The sequence below is a fragment of the Sciurus carolinensis genome, chromosome 8 (genome assembly GCF_902686445.1).
Source record: "Sciurus carolinensis chromosome 8, mSciCar1.2, whole genome shotgun sequence".
NCBI classification, from domain to species: Eukaryota; Metazoa; Chordata; class Mammalia; order Rodentia; family Sciuridae; genus Sciurus; species Sciurus carolinensis.
The window spans coordinates 147,223,730-147,245,549 of NC_062220.1; the positions used below are offsets into that span (position 1 = coordinate 147,223,730).

Sequence of the window (21,820 nt, forward strand, 5' to 3'; positions counted from 1 at the left end):
CAGGAGCCCTGAGGGCACAGCAGCACTGGGGAAATTCCAGAACAATCCAGAATCTCACATAGCAATGACCTGTTGATCTTAGTACTGTTAGTATTCTGGTGATGTTTTTTTTCTTTTTTGGGGGGCAGATGCTGGGAATTAAGCCTAGGACCTCACACATTCCCACTAAACTGCACCCCCAGCCCAATATTTTTTTTTTAATATTCTTTTAGTTGTCAATGGGCCTTTATTTTATTTATTAATTTATATGTGGTACTGAGAATAGAACTCCGTGTCTCACACATGCTAGGCAAGTGCTCTACCACTGAGCCACAACCCGAGCCCTAATTTTTTTTAATCATGAAAATTTTGAATCAAACATGTTATAATCTATGTCTAATTTCTTAAATTTTTTTTTTTGGGGGGTGCTGGGGATCAAACCCAGGGTCTTGTGCTTACAAGGCAAGCACTCTACCAACTGAGCTATCTCCCCAGCCCTAATTTCTTAAATTTTTAAGTCAAAATGTTTTCTATTTCTGTGCCTGTAATCCCAGCTACTTGGGAGGTTGAAGCAGGAGGATCACAAGATTGAGGCCAGCCTGAGCAACTTAAGGAGAACTTGTCTCAAAATAAAAAGCATTAAAAGGGTGGGGATGTAGCTCTGTGGTAGGTGTCCCTCCACCCCGGGGTTCAATCCCCACTACCATGTTAAAATAAAAAATTAAAAAAAAAAAACAAACAAAAAAAAAAAACATCATATTAAAGTGGAAAAAAAACACAGGAACTAGGAACAAGAAGACACAGGGACCCTGCACACGCGGACTCACCAACACTCGGTCTCCGATTTTGAGCTCTCGCTCTCCTTTCTTGACTGAGCCAGCCTCAGAAAGGTTGGAGATGGATTCACTGGCAGTTTTTGTAAGGTTGCTGATCTGAGGCGTGGTCGAAGGGTCCTTTGCTGCTGGTTGGGAAGGCTTATGGGGAACAACGGAGGGTGTGGCTGGGGAGGACGCCACACCCGCTGCAGAGGTGGACGGGGGTGAGGTGGCCCTGGACGCCTGGGCCGGCTGAAGGCCGTTGGCTTCATCCTCCGCTTGCACCTTCCTGGTTAACTTTGAAGGTCGGGTAAAGATGCCCTTCAGCGGTTCACACTGGAAATACCGAACACCTGCCACAGAGCCATCGTTCTTGCCAATGGGTTCATCCAAAACGATCCCAGCCCACTGGCCAGGGGCAAACTGTGTTTCTCCAAGAAACTGGATAAATCCAGGCTTATTCCCATTCACCCAGACACGCTCCCCAACTCGGAAGTCATCCACAAATTCCTCTTGGGTCTCGGAGGATGGAGCACTGGAGGCTTTTTCACTGGATACGGTTTTCTCTACTGGGGCTGCAACTGCAAACAGAATACAGATCAGAAAAGATTCAATTTCATATTCAAGCAGCCAACCTTCACCTCAACGGAAAATAATCCAGCGAGAGCCACAGCAACAGCCTAGCCCAACAGGAGTCCTGGCCTGACTCTTCCATGGCACAGAGGAGTGTTGGAACCGGCACTACACGTCCAGTGCCATCAAGACTGGTGAGGGGCGAGGTCTTCCATGGGCATGAAGAGACGAGTCAACCAACGTACGAGAGTATCAGTCCTTTGCAAACCTCTACTTACAGGTCTGACTTCATTCCTCACTCCACCTGCCACCCCATGCCTTGCCAACGGGCATGCCATCAGCAAAGGCCCATGCAGATAGCCCGAGACGGGCTCTGTGCATACATTTGAGCAGCCAATTAAAGCAGACAAAACCGGGACTAACCACAGTGACTCACAATTAGACTTAAAGAAGGACAGGGTCAGGATTGTAGCCTGCGCCATTACTACCGAAAGACAATACGCCCTCTTCCTCGGATGGCCGAGGTGGAAATCACAGCAAAGAGAGCGCGCCTGGTCCAACGCCCCACTAAGGCAATTTGCCTTTGTGCAGTTTCTACCCTCCAGATAGCAGTGAGAGTTCTCCAGAAACCTGATGCTTACACTGGAAACTCATCCATGCAGTCATCTAACAGGCATTTATTAAATATTTAGTGTCATCTGGCAAAGTGCACATTCTTCGTCACTATCAGTTACTGGGCAAATCGTCATCTTAGGCTGTGACATCTTAGTTTAATTTCTTCCTCTGAAAGATGTCAGAAACACCTCTCAAGGAATTCTTTTTTTTTTGGGGGGGGGGGGGCGGTACCAGGGATTGAACCCAGGGGCACTCAAACACAGCCACATCCCCAACCTCTTTTTATTTTGAGACAGGGTAATTTTTGCTTTCATTTTTAAAATGAAGACAATTTTTTTTTTTTTTTTTTGGTGGGGGATACTGGGGATTGAACTGAGGGGCACTCAACCACTGAGCTACATCCCCAGTCCTGTTTTGTATTTTATTTAGAGACAGGGTCTCACCGAGTTGCTTAGGGCCTCGCTAAGTTGCTGAGGCTGGCTTTGAACTCCCGATCCTCCTGCCTCAACCTCCCAAACTGCTGGGATTACAGGCATGAGCCACCACACCCAGCTCTCGAGGGCTTTTAAAATGAAAATTAAATGAAATAATGTATTTATTCATTCCACACATGCTCATCAAGTTCCCACTTCTCCATGATTAGTGCCAAGTACTGCTCTATGCCAGGGGATAAAGCAAAAGAACATTGTTTGTGTCCTTGTAGAGATCAGATACAGGAGGTGGGAGGATGGTAATCCAACACACAGGTAATCTAAGTGCTACGGAGGAGTACTCTTTCCTTGGAAAGGAAGTCAGGGAAGGCCTTCTGAAAGAGGTGACATGTGGCCTGTGGCCTGAGAGTAAGTAAACCACACAAAATTAGGGGAGCACCATAACTGTCAGCAATAAATTTCTGTTTATAAACTACCTGGCCTAAGGTACTTTGTTATAGAAGCCTGAATGGATTGGGTCAGTTCATGTATAATCTGTGTGGGAAGGTTCCCCTCATTGAGCTGGACCCTCAGCCCCTGTCCTGCCTGCTCTCCTCATGTCAGTGACCAACTGCAGGTCAATCAGTATGTCATAAAATCTTTTAGGCCAGAATAATGTTTGTTTTCTCTAATCCCCACAGAGAAAGGTCCTAAAGAGTTCAGGAAGGGGCTGGGGATGTAGCTCAGTTGGCAGAGCGCTTGCCTCACAAGCACAAGGCTCTGGGTTCAATCCCCAGCACCGCAAAAAAAAAGTTCAGGAAGACTCATGGGTAAGAATTAAAATACTTTAACATTACAGGGACTGAATAACTCAAGTGACTTGACAACTATTTCAACAGCTTACACTAAATCAACTAAATTAAACAAAAATGATAACCTATAAAAAGTGATTCTTCATTAAGACTCGCAATTTTTTTTTTTTTTTTTTTTTTAAACCAGGTCTCACTGTGTTGCTCAGACTAGTCTCCAACTCCTGGGCTCAAGTAATTCTGCTGGCTCAGTCGCCCAAGTAGCTGAGACTATGGGCGCGTATTATCACCTCCAACAACATTCTGTATCTGTTTTATTTTTTTTGTGGTGCTAGGGATTGAACCCAGAGCCTTGCACAGGACAGGCAAACACTCTTGCCTCTGAGCTACAGACTCAGCCCAAACTTCTTTTACAAAAATTTTTAATAACATGAAAGGAAATTTAATCAGCATAACTATACTTGGAAGACAAGGGGACCCGAATCCGTAGTCCCTCTTCCGAGGGGCTGACAACGACCCTGAGGTTTTGTAGAATGGGGAAAGAAAACAGGGTTGCAGGCTGTACAGCTGGAAGATTTTCACAGCTGCCCAAGCAGATGATCTTGACCACCTGCGTGGTCTGTCCATCATTATCTCAGGATGGGCCAGGTGGGACCTTGTCCCAATAAGAAAGATTCTCTTGCCTGGGAGATAATGTTTATCAGATCAGATCTTGTTCCTAGAGTGCAAGCAGAGCAAAGGAGACACATGCAAAATGGAGGCCAATCTACAGCTAAGTCTGTAATCCTGCTTTAGCCACCTGCTGGACATCTGCAGGCCAAAGTGCAGTGCCTGAAGTCTGTAAGTCCCTGTTTCAATCCTGCCTTCAGTACACTCCTCAGGGCTGAGGGAACCAGGCTGTCAGCCAATTCACCTTTGCAGCTTTCCTGGCCTATGATAACTAATCCTGGCCCAGTGATAACTAATCTTTGAACAATGGCTGAAGCATGTACATGAAAAGGGTCAAATGATTAACCCTAAAAGTATAAGTACTACTACAAAGCACACAAGATTAACCCTAAAAGTGTAAGTACTACTACAGTGTACACAAGGGAGATTCGGAGTCTGAAGGTACCCAACTAAACAAATCGTGTGTAAACAAAACATTCCTTATAAAAAGTTCTGAATATAGACCCCTAAAAAAATTCATTTGGGGAAAAAGTCATTTTCTTGTTTCTATCTAAAAGAGGGGCCCTTGCCTGAGCTGAGTTCTGCCTTCTGTGTGGAGGCGCTGGTGGGGGGCTTGGGTGTGGGGCCCTTTTCCGTAACTTCCAGCCTGACTTCCTCTGGTAGGGCTGGCACAAGTGCACATCTCAACCCACATCTAAAAGGTCCACTGCCTTTAATTATGTAGGTATCACTATTCTTTGACTTCTTCTGTTCTCATGTTTGTCCATTTGTCTTTGATTACATCTACCTGCTGGGTGTTCAAGGTCAAGGCCAGGTCATGATCCCTATGTTGGCTGAAAATTAATGTCTTTCCTTTCTACTAATCAAAGGTTTCCAAGAAAATGAAAACTGGTTGTTTTCATTTTATAAATTATATATATATATATATATATTGGGGGAACTACTGAGAATTTAACCCAGGGGAGCTTTACCACTGAACTATATCCCCAGTTTTTTAATTTTTTAAATTATTTTATATCTAATTGCTGAGCCTGGCCTTGAATTTGTGATCCTCCTGCCTCAGGCCTCCCGAACTGCTGGGATCACAGGCATGCACTGCAGCACCCAACTATAAGGTTATCTGTTTTGTTTTGGGTACTGGGAATTGAACTCATGGGCACTCAACCACTGAGCCACATCCCCAACCTCACTCTGTATTAATTTAGAGACAGGGTCTCACTGATTTGCTTAGCTGCCTCATGGTTGATGAGACTAGCTTTGAACTCGAGATCCTCCTGCCTCAGCCTCCCAAGCCACTGGGATTACAGGTGTGTACCACCACACCCGGCTATAAGGTTATCTTTTTAACATAAAAATTTCAAATTAAAGTCTTCATACAGGATAGTTTATTTGCTATTACCAGCAGCAGGTGTCTTCAAGGCTGTGCTTCCAGGCTTGAGGATCTTGGTAGGGGCCTTCAGCCCACTTGGCTTTAGCAGACTCATTGTCCCTGTGATTCAGAGTTTCTTTTTGCCTGTTGCCACTATCTTTTCCCAACCATTGATATAACTGTGGGTGTTTCTATCATATAGTTGGTCTCTAGATTAAACCTGCAAAGAGAAACATAAAAACTTTAAATCTATAGGGGAAAGAAAATAGGAACGATGGTTATTATGAAAGTCACTTCACAGGCTGTTTCCCAACACATTCAATAATAAACCATCTCCACACTGAACCAGCAACTGGTCACTAAAAACATGAAGATGCTGCTGAAATGGATTTAAAGTGATTTAAAGCAGTACATTCACTGTACTTAAATAATCTAGTACCACCAGCTCAGTACAATGTCTAAAACCACACAATCTATAAAAGAGAATGCAGAAAAATCTGCACCAAACTTAATGAGGGCAGGGGAAGGGAGTTTTTATTACCACAGGCCTATATTAACTGTATTTTTAAAATCACATAAATATGCAACTTACAATATAAAATTACTTATATGTTAAAATAGAGGAGGGCCCAAACTCTGGAAGAAATAGCCTCATCTGGGAGGTCATGAAGTAAATTTATCTTCACTTAGAGAAACACAATATGCTTGGCACATTGTATACCTGGTATATTAGAAGGGTGCTCTGCCACTGAGCTACACCCTCAGTCTTTATTTCAAAAGCAATGGAACCAAGCTTTCTTATTCTTTTCTGTATTTTAGGCCAGGCTGTGAAGCGGGAAAAGAGCCACTTCCACTTAAGAGTGTGAGGAAGCACTTGATGAAGGAGCAAAACATCTTACTGAGTCAACCCTCGGGTGCAGGCCGGCCGGGCAGCCTGGTGATGACGAGGGAGGAACTGGCAGGTGATTTGGCCGCAGCTGCTTTGCAATAATGCTTTCAGAACAGTGCCTGAGCGACAGAGGCACGAGCCACTCTTTCTTTCTTGAAAAGAGGACTGAGAAACTGGGGTGTTCCTGGGGCTGGTGGTGGGCAGACACTTTCTCCAACATGAACTATGTGCGTCTAGCACTAAAGGAAAGCAACTATGTGTTGACAATGATGACCATGCAAGCTTTGAGAGAGAATTTTGGAAAACGTCCTGTGAGCTGGACAGTTTCCTAATACTAACAACCTCTGTGATGAGATCAATGTTACTAACAAATGTAAGTTTTTTCTGGCACTGAGGACTGAACACAGGGGCACTTTACTGCTGGACTATATCCCCGGCTCGTTTTTGTTTTTGTTTTTTTGGGTGCCGGGGATCGAACCCAGGGCCTTGTGCTTCTCTACCGACTGAGCTATCTCCCTAGCCCCTCTTTTTTGTTTTTTTGAGACAAAGTTTTGTTAAACTGAAGAAGCTAGCCTCAAACTTGCATCCTTTCTGCCTCAGCCTCCCACAGAGTTGGGATTATAGGTGTGTACCACTGCATCCAGCAAAAAATGTAATTTTTTTCAGTACTGGAGATTGAACTCTGAGGCACTTTGCCACTGAGCCACATCCTCAGCCCTTTTTTAAGTTTTTACTTTGAGACAGTGTCTCACTAAATTGCTAAGGGCCTTGCTAATGCACCGGCTGGTCTCAAACGTGTGATCCTAATGCCTCAGCCTCTGAAGTCCCTGGAAGGCTGCACCACTGTGACCAACCAAAGTGATTTCTTTTTTTTTTTTTTTTTTTTTTGGTGCTGGGGATTGAACCCAGGGCCTTGTGCTTGCAAGACAAGCACTCTACCAACTGAGCTATCTCCCCAGCCACAAAGTGATTTCCTAATGCAACACAATGAAATGTGCCGATACGTGAGAGATCTCATGACTCAGGGAATTTTCCCCACCAGCAGTGCACATGGTTAGATGGCTTTGCTTGGGTAAAGGAGTCACTCAAAGCACAAAGTAGACCAATAGATTTTTTTTTATAACAATAAAAGTTCATCTCATATCCATTTCAGATTCCACCCTTAAAAATACAACCTATCAATTTTGTAGTAGTATCAAAGAAGAAACTCCATAATTACCTGAAAATTCTCTTAAAATACTCTTTTCCTTTCCTACACATCTGTGTGAGGCCAATTTTCTTCATACACTTCAACCAAAACAAATTATTGCTATAGATGAAATGCAGAAAAGATAAAAGAATCAAGTTGTCTTCTCTTAAGTCAGCCATTTAACAGATTTGCAAAAAAGCAATGCCATCTCATTAGATTTTGTTTTAGAAAACAGTTACTATCCATTTAAAAAGTATGCAACTCAAGGGTTTATTATTTTTGATGATATTTTGATAATATTTTAAGTAACACTTTTACTAATATGGTAAATATCAACAGATATGAACTACATAACAGCTGTTTGGATATCTCATTCATTTTGAAGAATGTAAAGAGGTCCTGAAAAATGTTTCCAAACTGCTGCTGTATTTGTTTTGGCTCTGCACTAGGAATCGTGGAGGTTTAAAACCCGTTTTCTACAGGCTTTCCAAAGTATGTGCCCCTAGTTGGATATTTAAAGACTCGAGTGCCATGTGCACAAGTTCAGTACTTACTGTTTTCATCACTGTTGTTACGGCACTGCACTAGGGGCTGAGTAACAGAAGTCTGAACCTTTGACCTCCAAGAAGACGGTCAGACATGCCCAGAGCAACAAGAACACCATGGTGCATTAACCTGGGGATTTCCATACAGGAAGCAGGCACTGCTGCAGGCATCCGCACACGCGCACATGCGCACATGCGCACATGCGCACATGCGCACATGCTCCCAGCAGCAGGAGCAGCAGCAGCACCCAGGGGGACTTACTAGGAATGAAAGCCCCAGACCACTGGAACAAACCGTGGGGTGGGCCCAACTGCCGGACTTTTAACAAGCCCTTCTGAAGTTCAATGCTAGCACTTGAGAACCACTTCTCAATTCTTGATCAAGAACTCATCATCTGAGGGGCTGTGGCTCAGTGGTAGAGCTCTTGCCTAGCACGTGTGAGGCCTTGGGTTCGATTCTCAGCACCGCATATAAATAAATGAATAAAGACCCATCAACATCTAAAAAATATAGATTAAAAAAAAAAAATAACTCATCTGAGGGACTGGGTGTGTAGATCAATGGCAGAGCATGCATGATCGCCAGCACAACAAATAAATAAAAGATGACCCTGGGTATCCTTCAAGGGTTATCGTCCTATTTGTTTAAAAAAAAAAAAAAAAAAAAAAAGTAATCTGAGGTTCCATGCCTCGGCTTCATGGCGTGCATCACCGCACGCCTGACTCTGCAGACCCTCAACGCATAGCCTTCCAGCTCCCCCTCCTCTGAGCTTTTGTCTCAGGGATCCCCTCGGCCTCCCTGTCCTTTCTACCTCTAGCCAGCTTCATCGGCTGACTTCTCCTCCGGGGCAGACTCCACACTCACCCGCTCTGCAAACCCACTCCAACCCTTGCCAGGGCAAGCGTGCTCATGCCCCCCCGCTCCCCGTCCTGGGAGTCTATGACCCTCATAACGGGTCTCATAGCACCCACCTCACGGTGCGGTCTGCAGATTCCACCAGGCTATCAATCCCTTGGGAGTAATTGCGTTTTGACCATATTTTACTTCCTATAGCACTTTACAAACAATGCCCACTAAATAAAATGAATAAAAAGACAGTCTAAAGTGTTTAAACGACTCTACAAACCAGCTGAGGTGCATCTAGTATTTCTATTTAAATTATACTTGTTTCTCACTACAGATGACAGAAAAAAAAAAGATGAAAGCACAAGGAATTTACAATGTAAACAAATAACTAAGACGACAATGCAATTTATGAGAAATATTAAACAATGAGATGATCCTGGAAGTGTTCTGGAAGATCAGAGGACAACCTGGACTAGGGCAGAAAGGACAGGCTTCGCGAGCAAGGCAGGACCTGTGTGAGGACTGAACGCGCACAGCTTCGTAAGGTGGCTGGCAGTTATGATTTTTTAAAAAGCAGAGGAGATGGGCGTGGTGGCACATGCCTATAATCCCAGTGACCCAGGAGGCCGAGGCAGGAGGATCACAAGTTTGAACCCAGCTCCAGCAATTTAGCAAGAGCCTGTCTCAAGAATAAAATTCAAAAAGGGCTGGGGATACAGCTCAGGAGTAGAGCACCTCTTGGTTCCATCTCCAATTACATGCACAAAGGAAAGTTCAGAAAAAGAGACAAAGGAAGAAAGTATACATTCATAGAGCATGTAAAGTAATAGGCTCAACTGCCTAACATCAGAATATTCTTACAAGAAACCAAGTTAAAAAGGTAAACTGAGGGGCTGGGGAGATAGCTCAGCTGGTAGAATGCTTGCCTCGCAAGCACAAGGCCCTGAGTTCAATCCCCAGCACCAAAAAAAAAAAAAAATAAAGGTAAACTGAAAGGAGACTCCAAAGAGCCTGAAAGATCAATCTAAGAAACTATGATCAATTTTGCTTGCCTTACATTTCAATGAAAAACCTCCATTAAGATTCTACTAGAGTGGGCTGGGGAGATGGTTCAGTCAGTAGAGTGCTTGCCTTGCAAGCACAAGGCCCTGGGTTCAATCCCCAGCACCAGGAAGAAAAAAAAAAAAGATTCTACTAGAGGTGATGATTTCTGAATAGACGCCAAAAGTTTGAAGGGACTAGATGGGAGACAAGGCGGACAACTGGAGATTGGGAGGTTAAGTGACCTCATGGATTGGGATGCCTGCTCAAACATTGGGATTGGAGATAATGGATGAAGATCAATTAATGGAAGAAGTCTTGGATAAGTTTGTTAATTGCCATGAGCAAACATATGAAGAATTTTGGAGCACTTTTACTGATCTTTCAAAAGAAGATAATGTGACTAAAAGAGGAGCATTTGAAACTGATTCTTCAGGAAAAATATTTACCTCAGTAAAATTTACTCATAAAAATGAACCAAATGACCACCATCTTAGAAACACAACTGTATTTCATCATACTTCATCACATGTTTGGAAGAACAGATAGTGATGGATGAAGGACTAAAAGTTGGCAGTTCCCTTCAAGGTAATCTGAACAGGGCAGGAAAGATCAAGGTAGACAACTTCCTAGATTTAGAAGATTTGGACATGGATGAAGAGATTAAGCCCCAAATGAATAAGGATTTCCTGCTGCTTCCAGGAACTGGGGAAGAAGATGTGAGAGTTTGTTCTTACAGTCCTTCTGTGGACCAGTTTCTCACTGCTGAGGTGAAGCCAAAGCCCACTGTGAAGGGAACCCAGAAGCAAGCAGAGAAGATACTTGGTGATGAAGTCCACCCCTTTTCACTTGATGAAGAATTTGATTATGACAACATGGCTCAAACCCCCAAGTTCACTGCTGAGGAGATGGAGCCCATCAGAGAGCTATTGAAGGAAGAGAGAAAGAACACCAACACAGACCTATGACTGATTATCAAAGCATCTCTCTGTTTATTTTGTTTTGTTTTTATTCATTCAGAAGCATCAGAATAAACAATACACCAGCCATAATTCCCGTTGTGGGGGGGGGGGGGAAAGATTCTACTAGAACCAAATGAAAGATGTCTAGTCTCCTTAAGTGAAGTCATCTTTACTTCACTACACACCTCAGTTGTCAAGCAGAGATTGAAACCAAAGGTTGGCCGCCTTTTTCCAGTGGCAAGCCAAGTGAGGCATGGGTTCAATCCAACCATGGGTACAGGTAGCAGCTGGGGGTTGCCAGGGCAGGGCTTAAATTTCAGCAGAGAGTCCTGAGCAACAACATGCCGTAGAGTTTAGTTACCACAGAGCTCCAAGACAAACTCCAGTCTTCTACACTTTCAGAGCACCAGGTGGGGGTCAGATACTCCACAACTTACCTTTCCTTGATAACTTATGTATCTTACCGTAAACTGCTCACCCCAATCTATCAGCCAGAGACTCCAATATCCTGCATCTGCACTATCAAACAGGGCAGCCATGCAAGCATGTAACACCCACAATGCCGCACACAGGACAATTTCCATCACGGCAGAAAATCCTATTTGACAGCACTGGGCCAGAATCACCTGTGAAGTGACTCCAGATGGCAGTGACCAGCTCAATCTCCCAATGTTCTTCATTGGGGACCTGGCTCAAAAACACTACAAGCTGTTTCCAAAATCTGAATCCAAATACCTCAAAAATATAAGGTTGTGCAACTACCTTGCAAGAATATATCCCAGACTCACAGTGCAATTACAGGAGTTATAAATTTTAATGACTCTTATCACTATGATAAATGAATAACACCTCTCCAGATGAAAACCTTATTGAATGTGTAAGAATTTTTTAATCTATTTTTAACTCATCACACTGCTTTATAATCTCACTTTCCAAACAATAATTCTGCAACATACACCTTTACATTACCCCAACTTACACCACTGATTGACGCCATGATTACAGCTATTTTTTCAAGCCGAGAACTATTTGTAAAATGTTTATCTTTAGAACTTGGAACACTTCTAAACAGTTAGAAATAGCTGTTATTCTGCCTGTACACTCTCAGACGGGCAAGGCAGGAAGAAGATCTGCCAAGCACTGACCAGGACCAGGAAAGAGCCCCTCCCTCTCCCCTCTAGTCTCACTGAAGGTTCACATTTCCACCCCAAAGAAGGAAGCGGAGCTGCTAAATGCCAACACCAGAGGAACGGTTTGTTTTGTTTTTTCCTGTGTGACCCACAGGTCTATTTTAAGACAGAAAGCCAGGCCTGATATAAGCAAAATTTTAGTAGATTAATATTCCATGCTTGTGCTTTAACTCGGATCTGACCTGACCTCAATAACAATGGCAAAGGGGGCAACACTTATCTGAGAGAAGCAAACAACCTCAGAGGAGCACCCACTGGGGTCTTTACAAAGGAGAAGCGGACTTCATAGAGACCTCAGGTTCACCGAGTCGGGATTCCAGGAAGAGGAGCTACGGTCTACCTACAAGACCACGCGTGCCACCCTCTAAGAAGTCGGGTCCAGAGAAATTCCTCCAGGGCCCTGGGCAGACGGCAGGGCCTGCACGCCCACCACCACCAGCCTCCGGAATGCCTCCAACAGGGAGGAAATACAGCGGCACAGCACGCTCCCGCTCTCCCCAGATCAGCCTCCCACTACACACATCTGAACAGGAAATCACATCAAAATGTGTCTTCTGTTCCCAGCAACTTGGCAGAGGTGGGCCAGACGGTTCAAGGTCACGCTGTCTCAAAACACAGATCTGCTCTTTTTAATACACAGTCAATCACCCATGACCCGTCTCATGAAGGCGAGACCAGGGCTGCGCGTGTAGCTCAGGCCAGAGGCTTGCCTGGCACGCTCAGGCCCTGGGTTCCATTCCTAGCACGGGGAAAACACAAAGGTAAGAATATTCAAAACATCCAGATAAAGAAAACATTTCTTGTAAAGGAAAGAATGGGTCAGTAACCTGGACTCTGAAGGAAAAAGATTAGAAACACAACTCCATTAATGAGTCCCAAAGTTTGGAGGTCAAGTCAGCGTCCACCAAAAACCTCCTGCAAAGCACAAAGGGTGATCAGTGTTACTGCTGCCCCAAGAAACAGTCACTTCGAGACCCTCTGGGACTGCTCGCCTCGGCTCACATTTGCCCTCACAGACCCTCTCAATGCCACCCTTCCACCAGAGACCTCGAAAAGGCAGGGGCAACTCCCAAGCGGAGAGTCGTTCTGTTCTCCATGAGGGCGTGTGCTGAGGGCTGGGGTGGGGCTGCTGGCGGAGTGCTAGCCTGGCACGCACGGGCCCTGGGTTCCATTCCAGTACCGCAAGAGAGAAAGAGAAAAAAAAAACCCAAGAAAACAGTACGCCTTAGCCTCAGAGACTAGCCTTCTGAGGAACTCATGAACCAGCACCTTTTCTTCCAAGTCCAACTGAAACAGGTACAAACATCAAAGCAACATAATCAGAAATAAATGCTGGCACCTTCCCAATTGTGATGCATCCAAATTTAGGTCGCTGGATCAAAAACGATTTATACTACTGATAACCAAATCTCTTAATTTCAATGGTCATCGCCAGGCACCACCAGATACATTTTCACAGAACTGAGAATGTCGTATTTACTTGCAGGGACAAGTGACTACGTATATACAAAGCAAATACAGAACCAACTACCCACAGACTGACTCACATAGTAGAAATACTTTGCTGCTCAACTAGAATTTTCTGCTTTTACAAGTCCTACCTGAGGATATTCACAATGATTATTTTCAATTACACAATCTCTTTCAGTAAAAGACAGAGGGCCCGACAGCCTTGTCTTCCCTTTCTACATACAGCAGCTCAGAAGAGACAACATGAGTCTAGCACTATGGTCAGGTGGTACCTCATGGTGTCTGTGGAACTGGGCCCGCCTCGGCTCTCACCCTGGCAGAAGCTGGGCAACTTTTTGAACTACCTGGCTGATGACCTCACAAACAGGAATTCTGATGCTAGTCTGTCTCCAGGCTACAGCCCCTTCACTTTAAAGAGGAACCCCAGGATCTGTATCCCTGAGCCTGGAGCTGACGACCCAAGCAATGAACCTTCTCCTGCCTGGGACATTATCTTACCACTAGCACCTCCACTGCTGAGTGACACAGGTGAGCAGAGAAAAGCGCAGGCACCTGGAACCCCAGCAGGGAAACTGAGTTTGCAAATTGCTATTTTGGTTCAGCTTCAACACTTTTTCTTTCCCACTGAGAAAACTAAGCTTATTGAACAATTCTGAAAACTGAGTAAACTAAACTATAAACTTAAAATGTTGCCCTGCCACTCTAACAGCACTAATTCACCAGCACCTACAGTTACTCTACTTACCAAGAAAAATGAAGATTAAAATGTGTGAATTGAGGGCAGGGGTTGTAGCTCAGTGGTGGAGCACTTGCCTAGCATGTGTGAGGCACTAGGTTCGATTCTCAGCACTGAATAAAAATATAAATGAATGAATAAAATAAAGGTCGATCAACAAAAAAATTTTAAAAAAAAAAAGATGTGTATATTGGACACAGTGGCACATGCCTGTAATCCTAGTGACTTGGGGGGCTGAGGTAGGAGGATCCCAAGTTCAAGGCCAGCCTCAGCAATCTAGCAAGACACTATCTCAAAAATGGGGCTGGGGAAGTAGCTCAGTCTTTGAGCATCCCTGAGTTCAAACAACAGTATCCAAAAAAAAAAAAAAAAAAAAAAACAAGGCTGCAAATGTTGTCTAAGTGGTAGAGAGCACCGGGGGGTTCAGTCCCCAGTACCTCGAAAACAAAAAATGAAAAGAGCTGGGGGAGTAGCTCCCAGTGGTAATATGCCACTGGATTCCACCCGTAGTACAGAAGGAAAAAATCTTCAGTCGAAGGAACTAAGGATTACTGATAATTATCTCCAGTTGATGGGACTATTTGTAGTTTCTGTATCTTGGTGTTTTCTTGGGTGTTTTGAATTTTATTTAATGAACAGATAAAATTAATTTCATAAGCAGGAAAAAAAAAAATAATGATTTCTGAGCCACTGTACAATGGCTTCCCCTGAGAGGAACAGTAAGGAAACGACCGGGCTACGCCCTCCACCCAGGATGAAAGCACAGCGAGGGAGGCAGGACCGAGGCCTGCGCACACAAGCTGTCTTCCTGGATTCACGGCGCGCTCCCCAGCTCCCGTGGCGGTTCAGAGCCGAGCCAACAGAAGCAGCAGGAGCACTGTGCCACCTCGAGGCCCGTCCAGGTGCAAGACCCCACACTTCCTCCTTCCAGTGGCTTAATGAGACATACTTGGCACCCTGAAAGCCAGTGCTGAGGAGGGTGGAATTGTAGGATGGGAGGTCTGAATCCCCGAATCGCCTTTCCCATTTTTCCTGGTCTTTCCAGAACTGAAAATAAGCTTATCTGCTAAATTACTAAAATTAGTGGGGCTATTTGTTACAGCAGCTGGCTAATCTTACCTAATACAGTGGCAGAGAGCTATTCAGCACTTATATAGCTTAAGAGCTTTGGGATCATCTCGGCTAAGGATACTACTCAAAGACATTAATTTTTAGGAAAAAATCCTCAAACTCCTCAGAGATAGAAATGCTTCATACCACAAAAAGCATAATATGAATAATAAATAAAACTACTCAATTTTCCTAAAAGCAAAAAGATATTTTGCTGGCAAGAGCAAAATAAGTTTTAAAAAACGTATGAGTTTGATTGTTGCACACTAAAATATTAAGAGACTGATGGTGGACGGCTAACAAGTTGGGTATTATTCCCTCTACTTTTGTGTATATTTGAAACTGTCCACAATTAAGAGGTTTTTTTTTAACTATAGAAGTACATACTTTAGTAAAATCCAAACCCTTACATTCTCCTTGACCCCTGATACCCTTAGAAAAGACAAGAAATTCACAGAAAGAGGAAGCTCCTCAGAACAAGTAAGTCACAAAAACAAGGTCTAACATGCTCAAATTAAAAGAACAGCATTCTTCCTGATTTGTCCCTGATTTTTTTTTCATTTTTTCTTTAATCTGATTTCTTAAGGATTTTTTTTTAAAATATCACAGTTCAAAAAAGAAAAGTAAAAAAAGACAGGTAGCCTGGAAGATGAGAAACCTGCATCCCAGCTGATGACCTTGAACAACTCATTTAACCCTTTCCCAGACCTCAGGGTTCTCACTTACAGCCTGAGGATACCAATCTATCAAGATCAGCTTCTAACTTCACCCTTTTGTGGTGCTACTAACCATAAAGGGCAAGGCAAGGGATTGGAAAGTGAAAGGAAAGCGACCGTGGCTCTACCTTTAACCAAGTCGAAGTACCCAGCCACCAGCAGAGGAAGCCAAATCTGATAAGGCCGTCCAGGGCACAGCGCCAGGCACTGCCCCCAGCGCTGCTCTGCCTGGGCAAATCACACTTCAACACGTCGGCTCCGACCCTTTACTTCCACCACTCCTCGTCAGCAAAATGAAAACATTCCTTTATTTACTAAATCTGGAAATCCTCGTGGGAGGCAGAGGCAAGTTGGAAGATTTGCAATGAATTTAACCTGCCAGGAGAGGGAGTTTAACACCAAGCTTCCAACACGCTGCATCCGGAAGCCCAGGTTTCAACTCTGCCCTGCTGGACAACCAACCGTGAGGGAAGTGAGCCCCAGACAGGTTCAGTCACTTACCTAGAAAGAGCTGCTGCGCTGAGACTTGTGAGCACGTCTTCTACAACAGCTATGTCCTCGAACCAGGGAAGTGCCAGGAGCAATGGGGTCTAGTTTGAGAAAGAGACGTTCCTGGTGCTGATTTTCAAGTTAAGCTTGAGAGAAAAATTGAAAGGCTGTGTTCTAATATCATCTCACGGGCTTGGGAGATCCATTCACAGCTTAATCCTGTCCCCTGAAGTCATGGTTATGTAACTGTCTGTCAGATGCTGTGTCACTTGCTGTCCCCTGCCCCCAACACAGGCACTGCAGTGTAACCTGAGCTGCTGTCATAGCCACTGAAAACACCCCACACTGGGTAGCTTCCAAATTGACTGGTATTCCAAAGGCAAGTTTTAGTTTTTCTTCTTTCAGTCTGATTCATAGTTGTAATTTTATATATGTATATAAAATATATGCATATTAAAATATATGCATATTAAAATATATGTATATTATATATACACATATATATTCTGTATGTTATATATACAGGAAAGTCAAACTCAAAGTGGCATATTTCCTCAGTTCCTGAGTGAACCAAGGGAGGTCAAGTACTCAACAGCAAACTATCAAAACCTAATCAAGGGCTGGTTTTGTGGTTCACTGGTAGAGTACTTGCTTGGTATATGTGAGCCCTCAGCACCACATAAAAACAAATAAAATTAAATTCTAAAAAGGAAGAAAAAAAAAAAAAACCTAATAAGCCTATAAGTCTGCTTGGGGCAAAGTTAAAAAACATCTCTCCTAGCTGAGTGGAGCTGGGGCCAGCAGTTGGAAACACAGTCCGGCCTGTCTTCCACACCGGTGACCAAGCCCCATCCTCTGCTGTCCTGGGCAGCACATCCCCTATGAGAGGTTTTTGGGGGACACAGGAAATGACTAAAGAATACAAGGAGACACAGCCTCAGTCTCTTCTGACTACCGTCCCTGCCTGTTCTCTTCCTTCTCTGGACTGCTTGGCCACTAGCAGTTTTCTGCTGCCCGAGTGATGACTCATAGGCTCTCCCATCTGCATATGACCAAGTGCCTCTGACCGGTGATGCCATGCAACTTGTTTTGGTATACAATGCAAGAGTCAAAAGAGAGTCTTTGGACCATGGGTAGAGTTTGAAAGGTTCTAAACTGACTCAACACCTAAATAAGAACCCATAAAGTGGGGCCAAACGCTACCATTTCCAAACTAAATTATCAAGTATGTGTACTTTACCCACTGAGCAGCATTACAGGGTTTCCCAAACCTGGAGCCTCTTTTAAAAAGTAGGCTAATGAAACTGTAAGCAAACCATTCAATTACTACCTCCAAGAGAGCTGTCGGGTCTCAGTCAGGCACAGAGGCATACACTTGTAATGCTAGACACTCAGGAGGCTGAGGCAGGAGGATTAGAAGTTCAAGGCCAACCAAAGAAACTTAGTGAGACGCTGTCTGGAATTAAAATTTTAAAAAGGCTGAGGATATAGCTCAGTGGTAAAGTGCTTGCCCAGTATGCACCAGGCCCTGGATTCAATACTCAGTACCTCAAAAAAAAACTGTTAAGTCTCAAATTCCATGATTACATTTTTGACATTGCTATAGTTTCTAGAGCACTGTCCAATGGAAATATAATGTGAGTCTATAACCAAACCACCCTGAATGTACCTCACCTCTCCAATCTCAGAAACTAAGAAGGGCTGAGTCTGGTTGGTACTTGGATGGGAGAAATATAATGTGAGACAAATGAGTAATTTTGAATCTTCTAACAATATTTTTAAAAATTAAAAAGAGGGCAGCGGAGGAGACCCCGCGCAGCGCTGCCAACGCCCCGGCGGAGAGGCTGAGGTCAACATTAAATTTGAAATATTTAAAGTGGATACAAAACTGTTTCCGCAATGCAGACAATTAAGTGCATTGTTGTGGGCGATGGTGCTGTTGGTAAAACATGCCTCCTGATATCCTACACAACAAACAAATTTCCATCTGAATATGTACCAACTGTTTTTGACAACTATGCAGTCACAGTTATGATTGGTGGAGAGCCATATACTCTTGGACTTTTTGATACTGCAGGGCAAGAGGATTATGACAGATTACGACCGCTGAGTTATCCACAAACAGATGTATTTCTAGTCTGTTTTTCAGTGGTCTCTCCATCCTCATTTGAAAATGTGAAAGAAAAGTGGGTGCCTGAGATAACTCACCACTGTCCAAAGACTCCTTTCTTGCTTGTGGGGACCCAAATTGATCTCAGAGATGACCCATCTACTATTGAGAAACTTGCCAAGAACAAACAGAAGCCTATCACTCCAGAGACTGCTGAAAAGCTGGCCCGTGATCTGAAGGCTGTCAAGTATGTGGAGTGTTCTGCACTCACACAGAAAGGCCTAAAGAATGTGTTTGATGAAGCAATATTGGCTGCCCTGGAACCTCCAGAACCGAAGAAGAGCCGCAGGTGTGTGCTGCTATGAACACCTCTCCAGAGTCCTTTCTGCACAGCTGGTGTCGGCATCATACTAAAAGCAATGTTTAAATCAAACTAAAGATTAAAAATTAAAATTCGTTTCTGCAATAATGACAAATGCCCTGCACCTACCCACATGCACTCGTGTGAGACAAGGCCCATAGGTATGCCCCTCGCCATACTAGTTAATTTTGAGTAATTGTGTATTGTCAGAAAGTGATCAGTACTAGTTTTTGTTTTGTTGTTTCAAAAAACACTTTTGTTGTTGTTGTTGTTTAAAAGCAAGGCATGCTTGTGATGACTTTGTAACAGACTAATTCGTTGAAGCTGTTCCCTGGTTCCAACCTGGAGAGTAATCTGGGACACTTTTGTCCCCCCCCCTCTTTTTTTTTGGGGGGGGGAGGAGTGTGTGTGGGGTTTGTTTTTTAGTAGTTTTTTTTTTTTTTTTTAAATTCATAACTGATGGACAGCCCTTAGAGGAGGAGGAGAAATTAATTCCACATTCCACTTCCTAGATCTCATTTAGAAAATGTATTCCCCACCTGGTGCTCTTAGAAAGGAGTATAGTAAATGCCTCGTTTAATAATATACTCCTTTTTGAAAGTTGCCTTTTCTCTCCACCCTTGAGTAGATCCAGTATTTGATGAAAATGGGTGGCAGCTGTCTTGCCCCTCCTCTTTTTCTAGGATGCACTCTATATGTGACTGTGACTTCCAAGGAAATTTGTTTGCCATTTGCTGATGTTTTCTGTTTTTTTTTTTTTGGGGGGGGGCGGGGGCGGGTTCATTTCTAACTTCTTTCACTGATAAATGAAGAAAAGTATTGCACCTTTTGAAATACACCAAATGAATTTGGTTTGTAATTAAAAAAAAAACAATTTTTTTCCCCTGTCAGTCATTGTCTTATATACTTAGCATAGATTTGCACCTCAGCGTGTGGTGTTCCTAGAGCCCAGCTGAAGACCTGGCACGTGGAAGGACTATGAGGGGTGGTCCTTCATAGGAAGGCTAGAAGAGGCTAGAAGACAGATGCCTGCAGGATGATTGGCATCCTTTCAGGTTGGAGGATGTAGGCCTGCTTCACTAAGAAGCTGGGGGTGGATGGGGTGGGAGAACATTTACCAACAAGGGGACTGACCAGTTGGGAATCCCCTTATTTCTGTTTTACATATGATGGGCCCCCCCAGCCCCCCATATTCTCCAATGAAAATCATGGCAAGAGTCTTGGAGACTCTTCATAAGTGTTAATAGGGATTTTTTTTTTTCCCCCAGCTTATTTGGTTGCAGTTTCCAGTTTTTAAAAATGTTTAGGTAATCTTTCCACCTTACCCAAATCCTAAATCTTGTAGATTCATTAGTGTTGAACCAATGCTTTTTCCTGTCTCAATTCTTTGTATATGCATTCTTTTCAGATGTATTAAACAAACGAAAACCCTTCACAAAAAAAAAAAAAAAAATTAAAAAGAAACAGGTAAAATCAATTTTAATAATGGTTATTTAACCTAATCTAAAATATTATTTCAAATGTAATCAGTATAAAATTAACAATTTACCTTCTTTTTTCTCATACTGGGTCTTTGAAATCTGTGTAGGGGATAGGGTTGTGGCTCAGTGGTACAGCGCTTGCCGAGAACGTGCGAGGCACTGGGTTTGATCCTCAGCACCACATAAAGAAATAAAGATATTATGTCCTTCTACAACTAAACAATTAAAAACATCTGTGTATTTGCTACTTACAGCACACTTCAATTTGGACTCACCATATTTCAAATGCTCAAAAGATTCACGTGGTTGTGGCCCACTGAATTGGACAAGACCTAGAAAACACACACACACACACACACACACACACACACACACGAGTGTGTATATCCCCCCCTCCCAGTACTGGGATCCAACACAGGCAGGCACTCTATCACTAAGCCACACTCCCAACCTCTAGAATATACATTTAAAGCAGAAAATAACAGCAGCTCCCCTCTTGGCATTAGTAACAGCACTGTCGACCAGTCCAAGTCCCCCTTGGGAGGTGACATTTGTCTTTCACACACCATCACAATATACATGAGGGAAAGGCCAGAAGAATGCAAAACTCTTAAATATAAAACATGAATAATTATTCCTAGGATTAGAAAAAGGGGGAAAGGTGCTCATAATAAGAGTAACTCCGACGTCTCTGACAGGTGACACGTGATGTATAAGCAGCCCTGCTGGCAGCACAAGGCACTGCCCGGTGAAACTAACACTCTGAACACACGCCCACGTGAAACTCAAAGCAAAACAGAGTGAGTTATGGATGAAAAATTTAATCGGTGTGTCTCAAGACACAAGAAAGATTCAGAGAGCTAGTGGCTGGCAGATGTGAGGCCAATACACCAGGAGGTACCACCTCAGGGACCAAAAGCAGAATGCTACCGTGCTGAAGCTGCATCCTGCTCAGCGGGTCGTCTGTCTTTTTAATATTTTTAGTTGTAGATGGGCACAATACCTTTATTTTATTTACTATCGTGTTGTGCTGAGGATTGAACCCAGTGCCTTACACAGGCTAGGCAAGTGCTCTACCACTGAACCACAACCCCAGGCCCTATGTTCGTCTTTCTGATTGCAGGAAACCCTGTGTGTAAGAACACATGGAAAAGATGGGCTTTGGGTCTGCAGGGGAAAAGGTAAACTATGTGGCTGCAGGGTCAATTCTTTACCTCTTACTAATCTGGTATCACCACCCCACAAACTTCAGTTAACTGTCCTTGATTTAGAAATAGTCTACCAGCTATCATATAAAATATAAGATACAGCCAGGCAGCGTGGTACACACCTGTAATCCCAGAGACTCCGGAGGCTGCAGCAGGAGGATCACAAGTTCGAGGTCAGCCTCAGCAACTTAAGGAGACCCTAAGCAACTTAGCAAGACCCTGTCTCAAAATAAAAAA

The 21,820-nt window shown here is 43.6% G+C and overlaps 3 protein-coding genes across 4 annotated transcripts in view; 2 read left to right on the forward strand and 1 right to left on the reverse strand.

Moving 5' to 3' along the window:
* Clip1 (CAP-Gly domain containing linker protein 1) overlaps positions 1–21,820 on the reverse strand; it is a 114,039-nt gene that overhangs the window by 80,620 nt on the left and 11,599 nt on the right. Inside the window, exons 3-5 of the mRNA XM_047560846.1 lie at positions 16,436–16,569; positions 5,270–5,459; positions 807–1,375 (exon numbers count right to left, since the gene is read on the reverse strand). Of these exons, the coding sequence (XP_047416802.1) occupies positions 807–1,375; positions 5,270–5,354 (654 nt within the window). The 5' untranslated portion in view covers positions 5,355–5,459; positions 16,436–16,569. The remainder of the gene's footprint in view (positions 1–806; positions 1,376–5,269; positions 5,460–16,435; positions 16,570–21,820) is intronic.
* Positions 9,980–10,718, forward strand: LOC124990641 (intraflagellar transport-associated protein-like). 2 transcript variants are annotated; one of them, XM_047560843.1, is made up of 2 exons: positions 9,980–10,281; positions 10,362–10,718. In XM_047560843.1, the coding sequence occupies exons 1-2, from the start codon at positions 10,009–10,011 to the stop codon at positions 10,716–10,718; spliced, it is 630 nt and encodes a 209-aa protein (XP_047416799.1). In that variant the 5' UTR covers positions 9,980–10,008. The 2 variants fall into 2 exon arrangements, with proteins under 2 accessions (XP_047416799.1, XP_047416800.1); XM_047560844.1 differs by having other exon boundaries at positions 9,980–10,149; positions 10,434–10,718.
* LOC124990642 (cell division control protein 42 homolog) lies at positions 18,260–19,521 on the forward strand. The gene has a single exon (XM_047560845.1). It carries the CDS (start codon positions 18,323–18,325, stop codon positions 18,896–18,898), a length of 576 nt encoding a protein of 191 aa, XP_047416801.1. The 5' UTR covers positions 18,260–18,322; the 3' UTR covers positions 18,899–19,521.

Bases quoted from the DNA above. Each gene is read 5' to 3' on its own strand.
- LOC124990641 (XM_047560843.1), top strand. From the start codon at position 10,009: ATGCCTGCTCAAACATTGGGATTGGAGATAATGGATGAAGATCAATTA. The intron at 10,282-10,361 runs GTTTGGAAGAAC...AGGGCAGGAAAG, and splicing joins TTCATCATACTTCATCACAT to ATCAAGGTAGACAACTTCCT.
- LOC124990642 (XM_047560845.1), top strand. From the start codon at position 18,323: ATGCAGACAATTAAGTGCATTGTTGTGGGCGATGGTGCTGTTGGTAAA.